Raw genomic sequence first — 18,969 nt, forward strand, 5'->3', positions numbered from 1 at the left:
CAACTGGATTTCTTATGGACAGTGCCAATCCTGAATGTATTGGATTTGTGACCATTATGCTCATTTGCCTTCAGTAGCCGTAAAGCTCAGCTGGATGAAATATAATTGTCTCTGGTCTATTTTTGGGGGAATCCTGCAATGTGTTTTAATTTTTACTCTGCTAATTATACATTGGAATCTGCTCTGGATCAATATTGAGTAGAATTGCACGACACAAACGCCACTCTGTAACTGGAAAGATGTGCTGTGCAATTCTCTCCATGGTCTGTCAAAGCACATCTCACTTACATTTTGACTTTAATTTGCACAAGACACTTTTTGGTGCCTGATATCCCAAGAATACTAGGCCTGAAATCCATTCTAAGGAGTAAACCCTCTTGAACACAAGACATAATTCTGTATAAACGTGCCTAGGATGATAGAGGTGTCCTATCAAACAGAGCCAGGACATAGCTTCCAAAAAACTGAAGAAAAATTAACCAGACATACATTTAAACAAGATGACCTGGTGGAGGACAATGGGAAGTTTTACGGTTTGTACTTTCTTCTAAATAAGGTACACCGGGTAGAGGAACAGCACACAGCTTCTAAAAATTCCATTTCCTCAAACAAATAATAATGTGATTTGAGGGGAAAGTGCAGTATCGCCACGACAAAACACCTGCCTTAAGGGAAAATAGGAATCATGTGTGGGGAAAAGTGCATCTTTATTGTGAAGGGAATAATCCAGGGTAAAGGGTTCTTTGCATAGTCCCTGGTTCATTAAACTACTTTTAAAAATTGACATATCAACTTTCAACAGAAGTTTCCATGGCAGAAACCCAATAAAAAAGTAAAAAGACCACACAAAAAACTTTAACATTAAATTGCTAAAAATAAAGAAGAAAAGCACACACCCAGCCATCAGAACAGTAGTACAAGTAGTGCAAGAAACAGTAATAATATATCAACCTTTCAAAGTTCAGGAAGTTAGTGAAGCAGGCACAAGCCAAGTATCTCTGAGTTTCCCCCAACCAGGGAACCACCACAGAAAAAGCACTGTCTCTTGTTGTCATCTGCCTCTATTTTGAAGGCAGAAACATACAGGCAAGTTTATTTGGGAGCAAGTGGTCCTTCAGTTACCTTTCCTCCCATAGGCACAAGGGTTAGATGTTGTGCTTTTTCAGAAAGGAAAATAAATTACCTATATATGCCCTTAATAAGATTAAACAGTATTATCTAGAGCTTTCCCACGCCAGAGTTTGCCGTAGGTTTGCGTTCACACGTAATTTGTGTTGTACCAGAACTTTACCCTCAAATAATACAAATCTTGATTGGTAAATCGCTGGAAATTCGACTCCAAACCGCTCCATTCAGGGTCACAAATAATTTGTTTTGGTAGTTTGGGGTGGGTGGATCAATTGTCACTTTTGGCTAACCCCCTTCCACCCCACTGCTTCCTCAGTCTTTTCATTTCTTTTCTTGTAACTATTTCTGGTACATTCCTGAAAGGAGGATATTTTTATCCTTTTGATCCCTCAGATTTGCACAAAACCAGAAAACTGCACAAGGAAATGGCACTAGCATTAGCCTCTCCTCCTTTGTGTGTGTATAATTCTGAACCATCAGGTTTGCTGAGACCAGAAAACTGCACAAGCAAATTTACAATTGCCTGGCTATGCCTACTGCACACTTCTTATGCAGATTTTCCAAATAAATAAAAAACCCAAGGTGCACAGCTATCTGTGCGCGTTCCCTGTTGTTACTTAATTGGCATAATAACAAATGAGAAGACAGGTTCAAACAGAAAAGGAAACTCCTACCAGTATGAATGCGAAAGATTGTGGTTTCTCCTCAGAAACAAATTCAAGTATGCACAAGTGTGGAATACTCCAAGTTGATTTGGATGGGAAAAAGTGGATTAACAGATAAATAATGCTCACATGTGGACAAGCCCCTCAATACATTTGCTGGAAGCAGACAGCAGTAAGCAGACAAGGTGCACCAAGCCAGAACTGCTCAAAGGACAAGGAATAATTGTACTAGATCAAAATCTAGAACTTCAAGCGAGAGATCCCAACCACATACCAGAAGGGAAATTGACCTCATTGAATTCCAGCTCTACCAACAAATCTCACCTGGATAACAGTCTCTAACAATACAATTTGCATTTCTTTAAAATGGCTTTAGGAATGTTCCACATTAAAACAAGGCATCCACATTTCCTTTCATTCCCTTCATCTCTTCCTCTGGTGACGGGCAGACATCTAGTGAAAGAAAAAAGCACATCTATAAATATTATTACCCAGATGATTTGTCAATGAATGTATTTGTAACACTTTGATTTTGACAGTTCAGTCAGTTTAACAATATTTTTTAAAATACTTTTTACTGTTTTATTTTCTTTTATTGCTACTGGATTTTATTGCTTTTAGGCACCATTTTACATTTTTTTGTAACATTGTATTTCTAAGTCAGTTTCAAACAGCAAACTGCTCTCTTTTCCCATAAGTATTTTGGTACATTTGGCGCAATTTTTAAAAATAACCTAAAACACACACACACAAAAATGCCACCTTTTAGTAAACAAGGGGCTCTGCTGAAAATGGATTCATGACGACTGTATCGGTGTTCCTCTGTTTGAATGAACAGTCAATTTAACAACATTGTTACTGGCTTCTGTTTTAACACACACACACCGTACTTTTCCGTCTATAAGACGCCCCCATGTATAAGACACCGCCTATTTTGGGGGACTCAGATTTAAGAAAATCGGGCGAGATGGCGTCGTGTATAAGGCGCCCCCTAATTTTAACATTATTTTTAAGGGGGGAAACCTAGTCTTATACACAGAAGAATACGGTGTGTGAGTGTATACACACCCACACCCATCTTTCCTGATAAATTTACTCCCACACAAAATGTGTGCTATTTTACATTGGCAGGAAAAAAACTGCTCTGGGGGGTTCTTTAACTCGCTGGGACAGATTTTGAAGATGCACTGATGGAGGGAGGAGCTATAGGGGAGAGGAAAGTTCGGTTGCACAAGCTGTTTTACCAGAACAGCAACATTGGATGTGATCCACTGTCACTATATGGAAAATTATTTGGCCAACTTGTAGTCCTGCTGAGAGCTACTTTTCCATTCTAATTAGGAGATGTCTCCAACCTCAGCTTGTGTAACTGTATATGAGACTTTCTTCCAATAAGCGTCCAACTCTCTTTAATAAACTTTTATGTTTAAATCAGCAGACTCTCTAAAACGATGTCCCTTTAAATTGTCCTTATTGCACAGAAAGAATCACTGATATTCTTGAAGCAAGGATCACTCACAACATGGAGAAAACACGTTTAATCACGTATCACATCACTTTTCTTGAGAAACTGAGATTAACCATACACTGAAGCATAACAGCTAACAAAAAATCCAGCTCACTAATGTAATAAGCAAAATGCTGCCATGTTAATAGCAAAGTGTATTAGAATTTGTCTAGTATTAGTATATCATTAATTCTTAAAACTGAAAAGTGATTTTTAAAAATGTGCTCTTATATCCTAAAGACTCTTATTTTCTTTAGTTTTTGTATGCCCAAGAAACTTATTTTTCCTCTCTTTGTATTTGTTAATATTCTAAAATTCAACAAAAACCATTTGGGGGGGGACCCAGTTCAGGTTTTTTTAAAAAAGGAGGAAACAATTGGCATTTCCCTAATCCACATCCATTAAAAAGACAAGAAACAAGAAATATCTGTTTCAGAAATGAATTTATTTTACCTCATTACATTACATTGCAATGTGCACTTTGTAGCTTAACAGTGCTAAATAAACAAGCATATTGGCTGATATGATAAGTTACCAAAATGAGTTTTCCCAGTGGGAACTACAATAGGCTATCCTGACTTTGTTTTACACAATATTAACTTTCACAGTACTGTTTCTACTTTTGAGCCCTAACTTTAAGTAAAGGGATATCTGAAAACTTGGGGGGGGGGGGAGGAAAGAAGTGAGAAAGAAGCTGGCCTATACAAAAATAATTACTGTATCAAAAGTCTCATTTTGTTGTTTTAGTTTTTGAACTAAAGAAAGAAGACATTGTTTTCATGCCACTCTTGTCAACTTTTGCCAGGGCCTTTTGAGCAGCTGACATCTTACTGTTTGCCTGGAAATAAGAACAGAGGAAAAAGTTAGACTAAAGTACAGTTTCCATGCTACGTCACATGCCTATCAAACAGAAACCACACATACCCTTTAGCTTTTGTATATCCCTTCACACCATTGTGCCTAAATATTTTATCTGGGGGATAATTGGATAAATGTAATCACATGGTTTGCAGATCTGGCTAATATAAAAAGGTGACATTCGGCCTGATCCGAACAACATTTCTTCACATTTAGATAGGTGGGATGTTTTATCAGTTAGACGGCACAAACATTAATGAAAACATCAGACACCAGAATTCTGATCATGCTGGGAATACACTGAAGTTAAATGCATGGTTTTTTATCCCAGAAATGCTACAGTAAAAACAAAGATTAATATACACAACTTTAATGCACATCCACACATACAGTGAACCGCCCTGAGATCTTGTGATAAAGGATGGTATATTTTTTTAAAAAAATGTTAAATGAAGAAGTAAAATTAGACTACTGTTGCTGCTTGAAATTCTTCATCTTGAAACTCTGTGTTTCTCAGGTTTTCCAACATCTTTCATGAGTAAACTGAACTGAATTATGCAGACTACTCAGCTCTTTCCACATCTTAAATACTGTACTATGCCTGCCCCAAAATTTTGTACTGTGTGTGATTCTCGAGTTCCTTTTTACTAAGCTAAGAGTGTCACCTGTAAGCTACACTCCAGCCCTAAGTCTTGATGTCACAAACATCCTAACTGCTTGGGGTGAATATGTTAGAAAATTGTTCCTTAACTAGGGAGGCTTGCTGTCACCAACAATGGAATCAGCAGTGCTGTGGACTTCCCCAATGGGAACTCCATAGAGCAACTGACCTCTGCTGAAAGCAGGACTTTGCTTTTCCTTTATAGCAAGGCTTGGCCTCAAGCTGTGCTATGAAGGAAAAATGGGTCACCTGATGTCATAGTGATGTCAGGTGACTGACAGATGGGCGGAGCCTCTCTCTCACACCCCTTGCTTAAAGTGGCCCACTGTGGGTGGAGGAACTCAGGGAATGGATTCAACATTCCAGGATACTGTTGTAGCAGATTTATTAAAAGCTTTACTAGTTCTTTAGTCCTAGATAGCCATGAAAGCCTTTTAAATTCCTGCCACCAATATTTTCACCATTTCTTGAACTAGTTAGAATATACTATTCTAAAACTTAATGGGTTTTTTCCTCACATATAGAATTAGGGGTTTTTTTCAGCCAGAACTTCCTGGAACTCAATTCTGGCACCTCTCAGGTGGATGCCATTGCCATTGTAAGAGAATGAGGAAAGTGTTCATGGTGAGTTCTGGCACCCCTTTTTCTGGAAAAATAGCACTGGATAGAATGCACTGTACATGTTTAGAATATGCATTCTACTTTCTCCTGAGTAAAGGAGCATCCTACAAGAAAATGAGGCTGCTAGTCAAAAAGCTAGTCGGAAAAGCGATATACAACTCACCTTTTTGCTTTTCAGATCACTAGTATTAAACTTGGTGTAATCCTCTTCTGCTTCCACGGGGGCATCTGATAATTTCCTTTTCTGCAATGTTAGAGTGAGGATTTGCTCCATAAAAATCACAGTGTATTGCATACACTGATCTTCAGCATAAACAAAAAACGTTCAGGCTTAATGTGAGCAATGGTGATAAAGTCATCCAAAGCAGTATCGCCTGTCCTCTAGATTAAGTGGGTAAGCCGATTGCAGAACATGCAAGCAGAGGTGGGAAAAATGCTGAGTGAGAATGGTTGGATAAAGGAAGAAGACTATGAGCAGAGGAAGCAGAGATCTGAAAAGTGGAAGTAGTATGGACCTGGGGAAGTGAAAGGCCAAGGACATTAATACAAAAGACACAAGTGTATTTTCTTATCCTGCATGCATCTGTATAACTCCTGCTTTGAAAACCATAGGCATAATTGTAGCACTTCATTGCCAACATATACTCTATGTACCAGTCAATTTGAAAGGACTTCCTCATTTGATTGGTGGTTAAAATGTCTGTGATTAAAAATAATTGCACATTCTTCTTACATCTTGCTGAACACTGTGACACTGTTTCATGCTTTCAGCTCGATGCTTTAAAAAAGCCCAGTTATCAATGGGGGTGGGGAGTTTGTTATCAATGGGAAAAGAAGTATTTCAAGACTTGACTTCCTCTCCTCTAAGGATTGCTCTGGAACAGCATTTCTTTTTCACCATCTCCAGGGTTCCAGACCATGGTCTGAAGGCTCACGATGCAACCACCTCGCTGAGGCTAAGCTCACCTGAGTCTGGCCAATGCCTGAACAGGGATCTGCCTGAAAACCCCATGCAAACTGCCCTCAAGTTCCGTGATGGAAGGAACGCAGGGCATAACTGCATGAAAACGATATGTATCCAGCAGTATCTAAATATTCATTACCTTAGATGCTGGCTCCGCTGGAGGACTTGCAATCTGTGGGAGCCTGGAAAGCAAAACAAAAAAGAAAAGAGGTTAAGGAAGTCAAATTTTAGAACTATCAAGCTAGAATATTTTATCTATTTATTTTGAAGTATTTGTGTGGGAGACAAGCAAGAGTGGGTTTTTATCAGGGTGGGAGCCTGGGGAAAGGGGAAAACTTTCCAGGTGGGAGCTGGGGATACTCACTTTTTGCATTGAAGATTAAGGTAAAACTGGAATATATATATATAGCCCTGTATTCGAGTTTTACCCTAATCTTCAATCCTCTCTTTTCTTTCTTCTTTTGCCTTCCTTTCTTTGCTTTTGCTGTCTCTCTCTCTCTCTCTCTCTCTCTCTCTCCCTCTCTCTCTCTGACTTCATTTGTTCTAGATATAATTTGATTGCATTGTGAAAACTTTAATAAAAACTTCTGGGCTAGAACAGCCATGCACCACAAAAAAAAAAAAAAGAATTCTACTTTTATTTCAAAGTTGTATTCCCTGTGTGTCAGTTCTGAAACAAAAATGCCAAAGCCAAATGACAACAAATATTACTTCAGATGCAACCGAATAATCAAATGATGTAAGCAGTGGGCAGGAAGACTAAAAAACATAAAAACAGCATTAGGAGAAAATGTAATATGTACAAAAAATAATCTAGTGGGGGTGTAAGAAAGGAGTGTGTCTTGAAAGGCTGTGTGGCCTGGGATAAGACCTGGAGGGCCACATTGGCCCCTGAGCCTCCCCTTTCATCTTCAGACAAGTAACTAGGCAAAGCAAATGTTAAACTTAGTCACAGGCGTCATATTTTCTAAGTGCTGAATCAAGTGCATGTGTACGTACTTTACAAATTAGAAAGAGAAAAACACACCCACCAAAGGCAGAAACAGCAGTAAAGCAGCAATTTCAGTATTTCATTATAATATTTTCTGACAGTCTCAATGCCTTCTGTACTTAACTAAAACAGTGATTCTCAAGGTTTGAGCCCCCGGGTTCCAAATTAACTGGCTGAAAATTGCAGACACAGATGGATCCTTTCCACCTAATACAGTGGTACCTCGGGTTAAGTACTTAATTCGTTCTGGAGGTCCGTTCTTAACCTGAAAATGTTCTTAACCTGAAGCACCACTTTAGCTAATGGGGCCTCCTGCTGCTGCCGCACCGCCGGAGCACGATTTCTGTTCTCATCCTGAAGCAAAGTTCTTAACCTGAAGCACTATTTCTGGTTTAGCGGAGTCTGTAACCTGAAGAGTATGTAACCCGAGGTACCACTGTATATAAAGAGCTAAAACATGGGAGGGAATCAGTCATTGTCATCAAAGTTATCCCTTACAACATAAAGCTTGTATACTCACCTCAAATACTGAGCTAGTGCGGTACTCAGCTCTTCAGAAATATATTCAGTAATTAAACCATGAGCATAGCGAATATAGTCCTCTGAAAGAAAAACAAAATAAATGCTATAAAACATCTCTCCTTTAGAATGCTCAGTCTCCTAATTAACACTGCCCCAAGTTTACCACTTCCATCTGTGATGAGTGATCCGCACCTTTAGTTTCATGGTGTTCCCATCAGTGCATCTCACACACCCTTTGGCCTAAACCAGATGTGGGGAACCGCTGACTCTCAGCAAGCATGGCCAATGGTTAGGGCTGACGGGAGTTGCAGTCCAGCAACAGTTGGGAGGGCCAAAGGCTTCTCACACCTGCCCTAAACGGAATCAATACTTGCAAAGAGCAGACACCGAATGCTATAGACAGCTTGCAGCATGCCAGCAGTACTTACGTCCCGACTGTCACTCATAATTCAAATGCAGCAGTGGTTGTCAGCTTTGTATTGGTTGTGTCTTGGGGAAAAATAAAATTGGAAAGGTATGGATAACCACACAGATGGCCATGCAAATGTTCCCTATTGGTTTCATAAGCCCAGGCAACCAGATGGGTCTGACCCTCCCTGTCTGACCCTCTCTTCTCTTTCCAACTGAATACTCCTGAAGGCATAAAACTGGCTATAAAGTTATGTAGCAACTATTATCTGTTTTGCCTCAAAAGGATAGCAGTGCTGGGAACATCAACTAGTTTTGGGGAGGGAGATGGGTGCATTGTGGCCACTGTCATAGTGTTTAGCAGGAGTGGCCTGATGACTATAAAAACACCACAGAGAAACTGAAAAGAATGCCTGGAAAAGCAACTAAGTGAAGGAGGGAAAGTGCAACACACAAGCTGATGTCATATGGCAGTTGTTACAGTAAGGAAAATTTAAATACAGTGGTACCTCGGGTTAAGTACTTAATTCGTTCCGGAAGTCCGTTCTTAACCTGAAACTGTTCTTAACCTGAAGCACCACTTTAGCTAATGGGGCCTCCCGCTGCTGCTGCGCCGGAGAACAATTTCTGTTCTCATCCTGAAGCAAAGTTCTTAACCTGAAGCACTATTTCTGGGTTAGCGGAGTCTGTTACCTGAAGCGTATGTAACCCGAGGTACCACTGTACTGCAAGAGAAAATCATGTATGCGAACAAATTAAGTACTGTACAAATCTTACCAGCATAAATGTTTTATATTTCACTTGGGACCTAAATCCCCTTACCTTCAGTGGCATCCGTGTTCCGTTTGCCGCTGATAAATGTAGCAGACTGCACCTTTCCACCCACAGGTATGTCATTGTCTTTTAACACTTTGACAGTCTGGTCGACCTGACAAAAGCCGCAAAACAGAAGGGCTTATCATCGCTGCCGTTGCGCGTACATGCAATGTACCACCAAAGCCAAACCCTGAACCTACGAACTGAAATCTAGCACACGTTTGTAGCTGCTACCACACTGACATGGGTCACAATCTTCTACGGTTGCCCAAATAAACCCCCTTTTGGTGGGATGAATGAGAATTGTGCAAGAAAAAAGTGGCACTCCTGAGACATTTCCGTTCGTGTAAAATGTAACTGCTCAGGAGAAAATCACAGAGGACTGCATTTACGGCATACAATTTACTGTTACAATAGCTACAAACTTAGCAAATTATTGATACACTTTTAAAAAGGTTTCCTAACCAAACTTTTTCCCTACTGCGGCCAGCAAAGGCTACTGAGGTATTCCATTTGGAGAGCGATCACAACTAAGCTAGCATAACTACAGCAGAAAAAGTGGGGATTTTAAGCAGAGATTGGATGGCTGTCTGTCAGGGATGTTTTAGCTAAGATTCCTGCATTGCAGGGGGTTGGACTAGATGACCCTTGGATCCCTTCCAACTATGAGTCTATGAGTAAGTGGAATGCAGCTTATGCTGCTCACAGAAAATGTGAAGAGACAGGGGAGGGGAGAGGGAAAGTCCTGCATTACATCTGAATGCCCCCCTTTTATTTTCAGACAAGTAACTATGCAAAGCAAATGTGAAACTTAGTTCAGGGGCGTCATATTTTCTAAGTGCTGAATCGAGTGCCGCATGAGAGCACATGTACGTACTTTACAAATTGGAAGGAGGAATACACACCCACCAGAGGCAGAAACAGCAGTAAAGCAGCAATTTTAGTACAGTGGTACCTCTGGTTACGAACTTAATTTGTTCCGGAGATCCGTTCTTAACCTGAAACCATTCTTAACCTGAGGTACTTTAGCTAATGGGGTCTCCCGCCGCCGCTGTGTGATTTCTGTTCTCATCCTGAGGTAAAGTTCTTAACCTGAGGTACTACTTTTGGGTTAGCGGAGTCTGTAACCCAAAGTGTTTGTAACCCAAGGTGTTTGTAGCCCGAGGTACCACTGTATTTCATTGTTATATATTATGACAATCTCAATGCCTTCTGTACTTAAGTAAATCAGCAGATCTCAAAAGTTTGCACCCCCATGGTTCCACATGAGTTGGCTTAAATTATGGAAGTCCACCAGTCACAAAATGGCTGCCCAAGGGTTGAGCCAGTCACAAAGTGGAGGCGGGTGGAGGTGGAGTTTGGGATAATCTGCAGGAAATTACTGACAACTACTGATATCTAATCCGTCCCAGAAATTATATAGGAACATGGGACGCTTACTGGTAAGGTTCCTTCCGGACTGGTGTAACTAAGGCATCCAATAGTGCAGGTAAAGAAGAGGAAGGTCCTTAGAAATCGGCTGCATCCTTATAGCACTGTTACACGTTTTCAGTTTTAACTATGGTCCCTTGCTTTTGTACAAGGCAACATGTAATATTCAGAATTCATCACAATAGAAAAGAAACTCTTTTAACATAAAGATACCTTCTTCTTCAGCCACTTCAGTGTTTTCTCCTCGCTGTATTTATAAAATTTTCTGCCACCTATTTCTGAGACAAAAAGAGTCACTTCGTATTTAGGTTTGTACTTTCATGACATTTATTTATTTATTTGTTGAATTTATATACCGCTCTGACATGAAATAAGACATTGCATTAGATATGCTATTTCAGCATCCGTACAAGGTTACCAGTGAACACATTTTTTATACACACACACACACACCAGGTTACCAGTGAACACATTTATAAACACACATATACATATACAGTGCTTTTTTTTCTTTAAAAAAATGTTTACGGGTACTCTCATTTTGACTCAAGAAAATCACCATTTTATAAACCAAATCGGGGTAAATAAATACAGTAAATACAACGAAACCGACCAATCACTGTGCTAGATTCCAACTCCTACTTCACACATTAAATGCTCACTTCCATCTGAGATTCTGGAAACACCATGCCAGGAAATGAGGCCGTCATCAGAGGTAGCAATGGAACTGATGATTCACCGTGCTAGAGAAGAAGCTTTTTTTATTATTATTTTTAGTTTCTTCTCCCGTTAGATTCACAAAATGTTTAAGGGTATGCGTACTCCTGTGTACCCCCAGAAAAAAAGCACTGTACATACACACACACACACACACATATATATATATATATTACACACCCAAGGTTACCAGGGAAACACACACACACAACCTTATAAACATTGGTCTATTTTGCTCATTAACTGGCAGGGCTCTCCTGTGTTTCAGAGAGGGCTCTCTTCCAGTCTTACCTACAGATGTCAGGGACTGAACCGGGGACCATGTGCATGCAAAAAATGTATTCTACTACTAATTAAGCTACAGTCCCTCCCTCTACAACTTGGGCATGTTGAACACGCTTAGAGTTTCAGCTTACATTCCTGGCACTCACGATTGCAGAAACTGTTGTGAAAGTATGAATACTCTGTGTTCAGTGGCCTCTGTCATACAGACCCTCTATAGTTTGACATGGTTCACTCGGAGTTATTTCTGCATGTATGGCTTGTGAAAGCTGACTGTGACAAACCTTCACTGTCCTAACAGCATGAACTGACAAAGGACTGTAAAACCTGTATCAAATGCTGCTTGCTCAATTTATTTGTCAGACCTTGTACCTTTTTCATCTACTAGGTGGTGAACAGATTGAGAAACGTTCTTGCAATTTAGCAACACTGCACAGGAAGAGAACTCTTCGTCTACCAGGAACTGATCCAAAGGCTGAAACTTTCCCTGCTGGAAAAAGGGAAGATAAATCAAAATGGTGAATGGATCAAAGTGATTCTAAAATATTTTGCCAGAAATATATTTTTTTTTATGGCCAGGTAATTTCAGCTAGAGATGGATGGCTGACAGGTACTACCAAAAGCTGCTAAAAAATTAAAGAACATCGAAGCATTAACAGTTATTTCGGACTGATGAAAAAGGCAACAGAATTCTTTAATGAAGGGTGTTTAAATAAAGCTTTTTTAAAAGAATCAGTATTTTAAACTCCTAGTGACTCTTTGTTGTCAAGGATAAATACAAGTTCTGCAAGTGAAAATGCACCAACAGAATTAGCAGACCAAAAGGCAACAAGATTTTGTACTCTCTCTTTCACTAGAAAGATTTACGGACAGAACTCTGGAATAGCCAATCTTTCTTCCTCACAATACATGTTCCAGTTTGGCTTGAAGCCCTACAGGGGTTGTTTTCTACATAATTTAATAATTTTAAGTGACAGCCATGCCAACCTAACCAGGTAGTACCCAAATACATTATAATATGTAGTGGAGTCTACTGACTACAGCACTTGAACACCTACCTACTTTAGAGCATTAATTTACAGTTGTTTTTGGAGAAAAGCAATATAATGTCATCCTTAAAAATTTCTAGTTACCTACCTCTTTCTCTGCCTTGGTAAGGTAAAACAACAACAGAAATAAGGGATCCACTGGTGTAGCAAATAATAGCCGTCCATCTAAAAGTATATAAAAAAGCATCATCATGACAATAGATAAATAATTATAATAGTAATTTCCCTTGATAAAGACCATCTTCCCCTGAATAAAGAAATAGGTTCTATACCACAAATAAAATATTGTTATATTTGATTTTGGGTGCTCAAATGTATTTCTTTATCCAGGAGCAGATCCATGTAGACAATTTTGAGCTAGGAGGCCTGACTTGGTATAAGACAGCTTCCTATGTTCCTGTGTATATTCTTATACAGATCTGAATTGAGGGCAATGGAAGCATAAAGCTTCGCCCAGGTCGTTACATGTAAATGAGGATAAACTAAGCCGCAGTAGCTCAGGAATCTGTGTATGCCTAAAATCATGAGGAATCACTGCTTGAAGATCAGGTTGCAAATGGAGAAAGAGGACACTGCTCACCATGTTGAACAGCTTCGCCTATAAACCACGACCGGTATTCTTCATGAAAAGCTTTCACTTCAAACACCTGACGGCCATCACTTCCGAACAAGTAAAGGGCTGCTTGTCCTGTTAAAACGACGACACAGATATTGGTTTCGGATTTCTGAAGCTGCCAATAGGCACCCCCAATCAAAGGAGGAAAGTAAACTCTCAGGAGAATGCTGGACTATATGCAAAAGAAACTCAGACAAATAGAAAAGTTTAAGCATCACACTGAAACTAAGGATTGCCAACTCATGCACCCACAGAGTATCCCAGGTACCCACAGAGTACCCTTAGACTGCAAAGAAGCATTATATTGTAGCTAACAATTGGCTGCTGTTCATGAATGGGTGAAGTGGGGGGGTCACCATTGTTTCCCTGGTTTGCAAATGTGCCCATGGGTCCAAAATGGTTGACAACTCCTGTGCCAACCCATGGTTTAGGAAGCTTAACTATCGTTTGGCAGGGATGACATCTGGATGTAATGCTAACTGTTGAGAGAAGCAATAAGCTTTGGCTCCCCGACTGTGGTTTGTTTCAGGGCGGGGAGTTGGAACACAAACACTGGTTTGGACAGAATGTCAAGCCAGCCAACTCTGTGGTTTGTTTCCTTGCTCCAGGAAAGGAAGAGGGAAGGAAGGCTCAAGCTGCGTGCACAAGCAGGCAGCTCATAAAGGTAAAGGTACCCCTGACCGTTAAGTCCAGTTGCGGACGACTCTGGGGTTGCGGTGCTCATCTCGCTCTATAGGCTGAGGGAGCTGGCGTTTGTCCGCAGACAGCTTCCGGGTCATGTGGCCAGCATGACTAAGCTGCTTCTGGCACAACGGAACACCGAAACCAGAGCAGCACACGGAAATGCCGTTTACCTTCACGCCAGAGCGGTACCTATTTATCTACTTGCACTTTGATGTGCTTTCGAACTGCTAGGTGGGCAGGACACAAGCTAAATTTGCTTAACGTGTTCCATCTGAATGTAAGCATTGTGTATAAACTGGTAAACCATGGTTTGCAGTCAGCTAGCAAAGCAAAACTGGAAATCATGACCTGAAGTAGATTTACAAAACCATAGTATTAACTATAAAAGGTAAAGGGACCCCTGAACATTAGGTCCAGTCGCGGATGACTCTGGGGTTGCAGTGCTCATCTCGCTTTATTGGCCCAGGGAGCCGGCATACAGCTTCCAGGTCATGTGGCCAGCATGACTAAGCTGCTTCTGGCAAATCAGAGAAGCGCACGGAAACGCCGTTTACGCTGGAGCGGTACCTATTTGTCTACTTGCACTTTGATGTGCTTTCGAACTGCTAGGTTGGCAGAAGCAGGGAACAAGCAACGGGGCACTCACCCCATCATGGAGATTCGAACTGACGACCTTCTGATCGACAAGCCCTAGCCTGTGGTTTAACCCACAGCGCCACCTGTGTCCCTGTATTAACTATAGTTTGGCATGATGTCTGAACTAAGTCTATTACAGATATCATGTGAGATCAACATATCCCAGTCCTTTTGACCCTTGGGAATTAATTTCAAAGAAATCTGACATGGATCTGGGCAGCCCAGGACTTCCATACACATTGCCCAGGCTTGTGGTGCTGCTAACACAGTGGTTTTAATTCACCCCCAGCGGCACACTCCATTGTCTCTCGAGACAGACGGATGTCAACAACAATATGCCTTGGATGTAGCCATTGTTTTATTAGCTCTGGGACAGAGGAACAGCTGGCAGCTTAACTCAGCCCCCCAAACCCATGTATTTTACAGTAAAACACAATTCACAACATACAGAAACATACAGACATAATCTTACAGAAAACATTTACTGAATAGACCAAAAGCCCTATTCTTTTTTAACACGTCCTTTTAAAGCTTCAGCCTACAAAGGAAATACAGTGGTACCTTGGTTCTCGAATGGAATCTGTTCCAGAAGTCCATTCTTCTTCAGAAAACATTCAAAAACCAAGGCGCAGCTTCCAATTGGCTGCAGGAGCTTCCTGCACTCAATCGGAAGCTGCGGAAGCCACGCTGGACGTTCGGCTTCCAAAAAATGTTCACAAACCGGAATACTCACTTCCAGGTTTGCGGTGTTTGGGAGCCAAAACATTCGAGTCACAAGGTGTTCCAGAACCAAGGTATGACTGTAATTCAAATTTGAAGGTAAGGGAAGAATTACAATTTCAGACTTGCCTGTACTTGGATTACGCAGTTTTGTAAATAAAGGCTCAGAGCCCGGCTTCTTTGGCAGATTAGTAGCAGATTCTGAAAAAAGTTAAATTCCAAAGTGAGATATACCCTTCATATATTTATAAATATTCACATCTAACTACTATTACTGTAAATATGGTTGAGGCTTCCCTCGTTACCTGTGAAGAGTAAGAATTGCCCCCAGGAGATCAGGTGAGCCCCTATCTTCTGAATACAGTGGTACCTCAGGTTAAGTACTTAATTTGTTCCGGAGGTCCGTACTTAACCTGAAACTGTTCTTAACCTGAAGCACCACTTTAGCTAATGGGGCCTCCCGCTGCTGCCGCACCGCCGGAGCACGATTTCTGTTCTCATCCTGAAGCAAAGTTCTTAACCTGAGGTAATATTTCTGGGTTAGCGGAGTCTGTAACCTGAAGCGTATGTAACCCGAGGTACCATTGTACAGACTTCTATTAAACAGGGTTGCAATCTAGAAGCTGTGCACTCAGATTCACCAAGTCAACATCATCATCACTCATAGGCAGGGAGAGAGTATGTCTGAGCTGCCACAACATTTCATGCTACTCATCCTAATTTCACCTGAAAACACAGCCAGGCAGAGCCATTGCTCTCTCCATGCTTTCTGAAGCTGGAAGACAAAGCAGAAGAAAGGAGGAGAAAAGAGAGAGCAGTGCAAATCACAGCAACAGCCAAGATGAAGAGAGAAGAGGCAAAAAGCAAGACAGGGGAGCAGCCCTCATTCCCCACAGTTGTAGGCCTAGTCTACACACGCAACAAAACATAGCAATAAGAGCTGTGATGTGGTAAAATACTGCGTGGGCTTGAATGTCACCTGACATAAAAGAAACTTCACACCAACAGGAAACATGTTGGACCACAACATCTTTCACTGGTGTGCTAGATCTTTCCTTGTGGGGATTTGAGTGTTTGTTTTGCCACATGGGATAACAATCTTAACTGGCAGGCTCTCACTCCTGCAGTTTGATATGTTAAAGACTCATGGGCGTAGCCAGGAGGGCAGCTGCCCTCCCAATCAAGTAAATAAATAAAAATACTTAACTAACTGACCAATTGCATTGCAGATAACTTGGTTCTGTCCCCCCCCCCAACATAAAGCCTGCCCCACACCGAAAATAAATCCTGGCTACACCAGGCCATGTGTACATGGTCAGAATCCCATCTCAGAGGCAGATGAAATGGAGGAGAAAGAGGTCAGATTGAGAAGAAGATCAGGAGGACACGGAGACTTGAGTGATAGGGGAAAGGCAGAAAGAGGAAACGCTTGCTTCCTGTGTCTCATCCTCCCACACTTTGTGTGAGATGGTTTTGTGTGTGTGTGTGCACACTCACACACACACACAAGTTGACATGCATGCACGTGCATGTGTGTGCCAGAGAGAAGGGCACAACTGTGAGAATGCCCTCTCTGCCCTATCTTCTCCACCCATTGCAAATATTGGCAAACCCCCTGTTTTTAAAAAAATCTGCAATGTCTGCATGTCACAGAAGTCAGTTCAAATTCTTCAGCATTTTAATAGTGGTCTCCACCCTTGCATTCAAAGAACTAGCTTTACCATGAATTCCCGCTCATGACTGCGACTGCCACAGAATGACAAACCGGTATGATTATGGCTGTGATCCAATGAGATGCTAGAGCAAGACCTTAGGGATGCCCTTGTTGTTGTTTAGTCGTTTAGTCGTGTCCGACTCTTCGTGACCCCATGGACCAGAGCACGCCAGGCACTCCTGTCTTCCACTGCCTCCCACAGTTTGGTCAAACTCATGCTGGTAGCTTCGAGAACACTGTCCAACCATCTCGTCCTCTGTCGTCCCCTTCGTCTTGTGCCCTCAATCTTTCCCAACATCAGGGTCTTTTCCAGGGAGTCTTCTCTTCTCATGAGGTGGCTAAAGTCTTGGAGCCTCAGCTTCAGGATCTGTCCTTCCAGTGAGCACTCAGGGCTGATTTCCTTAAGAATGGAGAGGTTTGATCTTCTTGCAGTCCATGAGACTCTTAAGAGTCTCCTCCAGCACCATAATTCAAAAGCATCAATTCTTCGGCGATCAGCCTTCTTTATGGTCCAGCTTTCACTTCCATACATCACTACTGGGAAAACCATAGCTTTAACTATATGGACCTTTGTTGGCAAGGTGAGGTCTCTGCTTTTTAAGATGCTGTCTAGGTTTGTCATTGCTTTTCTCCCAAGGGATGCCCTTAGTATATATATTTATGCTCTTTCCACACACACACACACACACACACAAACACAAACACAAACCAGCTCTAAACAGCAAATCCTCTGGGGCCATATTGTAGCTGTCCCAACTTAGCACAGCAGTAAATTGAGGAAAACAAGTCCAGACCCCCTTGGACACGTGTAACTGGTCAGAGCAGCTCTTTGGATCGAGGCCTTTATCGGCCACAACTCATTTTAAAAAGCGATCATATTTTTTTTATCTTGCTAGCAGGCTCCACCACCTCCCCTTTTTAAAAAAAAAGCACCAAGTGCTCCAGGAAGTGACTTCCAGTTTCGTTTCTGCGAATTCTCGCCGAGATGTTTTCTGTTCCTTATGGCACTGATCAGATCCTCCAGAAATGCCTTTAGGGGGATACACACATACATACATACCCGCGCGCGCACAGACACGCGTTACCCCAAGAGGGCAACTTAACTTCAGGACAAGGGAGGGAAGATCCATTCATTCAAATGAAAAGATTCCACCCCCACCCCAGAAAAGAGCCCATCCTTTCACAGCTGCAGCAGCCCTCTCCCCGCGCCTCTTTGCAAGGAGTTCTTTACCTGGCGCAACGATCACCCATTGGCCGCCGCCGCCTCCGTTCCCCGCGGAGGCTTCCAAGACCCGCTGCCTCCCAGCCGGCATGTTGCCTTCTGCTCGCCGCGGACCCGCCCCCGCCCCTCCCCTCGCTATAACCCTAGACATACAAAAACTAAAAGAGGTGCACATGCGGGCCAGCTGGCGGGTCGTCGCATGGGAATGCCCTCGCTAGACTTCTTCGCTTGGCGTCCACGCACAAAGACAAGTTTTATACATTTTAGTTTTTGGGTCGGTGCTTTTTTTCTTCTAGGAAAGAAAAACGGTGCTGGTACACGCCCATGAAGCTGTTACACTAAAGGTGCCGGTTGAGTTCCCCCGGGGGGGGGGGAGCCCTGTTTTTGTTATATTTTCTAAATTTCTGATAATATTTTACTTTTATGTTTTGGATAATGTTATCATTTTTGAAGTCACTTCTTTTGGATAATTGAAACAAGTCGTTTGGCATGGGGGGGTGCAAGAAGCAGGGCACCAGCAGTGTGTATATTTTTATATATTCTGTAAGTCACTTGGAGATCTTTCAGTGACCAGGCTGGGTATTGATTGATTGATTGATTGATTGACTGACTGACTGATTAAATTTGTATACCACGCAATAGCCGGAGGTCTCAGGGCGGTTCACAGAACAAAATCAAAATATAAAACCACTATATATATAATCAAAATAAAAACAACAACCCAATAACACCTCCCCCCCAAAAAGGAACCAGGTTT

General features: G+C 41.7%; 1 protein-coding gene across 3 annotated transcripts; it reads right to left on the reverse strand.

Annotated features, from left to right (window-relative positions):
• Positions 1–562: 562 nt before the first annotated feature.
• Positions 563–18,327, reverse strand: RNASEH2B (ribonuclease H2 subunit B). 3 transcript variants are annotated; one of them, XM_053380831.1, is made up of 11 exons: positions 18,222–18,327; positions 15,406–15,477; positions 13,201–13,308; positions 12,709–12,785; positions 11,944–12,058; positions 10,786–10,850; positions 9,148–9,253; positions 7,916–7,997; positions 6,544–6,586; positions 5,604–5,684; positions 3,727–4,138 (listed from the first exon to the last, which is right to left on the reverse strand). In XM_053380831.1, exons 1-11 carry the CDS (start codon positions 18,301–18,303, stop codon positions 4,031–4,033), a joined length of 939 nt encoding a protein of 312 aa, XP_053236806.1. In that variant the 5' UTR covers positions 18,304–18,327; the 3' UTR covers positions 3,727–4,030. The 3 variants fall into 3 exon arrangements, with proteins under 3 accessions (XP_053236807.1, XP_053236806.1, XP_053236805.1); XM_053380830.1 differs by having other exon boundaries at positions 11,944–12,061; XM_053380832.1 differs by lacking the exons at positions 3,727–4,138; positions 5,604–5,684 and adding an exon at positions 563–2,246 and having other exon boundaries at positions 11,944–12,061.
• Positions 18,328–18,969: the final 642 nt, after the last annotated feature.

The sequence above is a fragment of the Podarcis raffonei genome, chromosome 3 (assembly GCF_027172205.1).
Source record: "Podarcis raffonei isolate rPodRaf1 chromosome 3, rPodRaf1.pri, whole genome shotgun sequence".
NCBI lineage: Eukaryota > Metazoa > Chordata > Lepidosauria > Squamata > Lacertidae > Podarcis > Podarcis raffonei.

Coding starts and splice junctions, on each gene's coding strand:
- RNASEH2B (XM_053380830.1), bottom strand. CDS start 18,303: ATGCCGGCTGGGAGGCAGCGGGTCTTGGAAGCCTCCGCGGGGAACGGA. Junction 6,587..7,915: donor GCACTAGCTCAGTATTTGAG/GTGAGTATACAA, acceptor TTTGCTTTCCAG/GCTCCCACAGATTGCAAGTC. Junction 5,685..6,543: donor CAGCGGAGCCAGCATCTAAG/GTAATGAATATT, acceptor CTAACATTGCAG/AAAAGGAAATTATCAGATGC.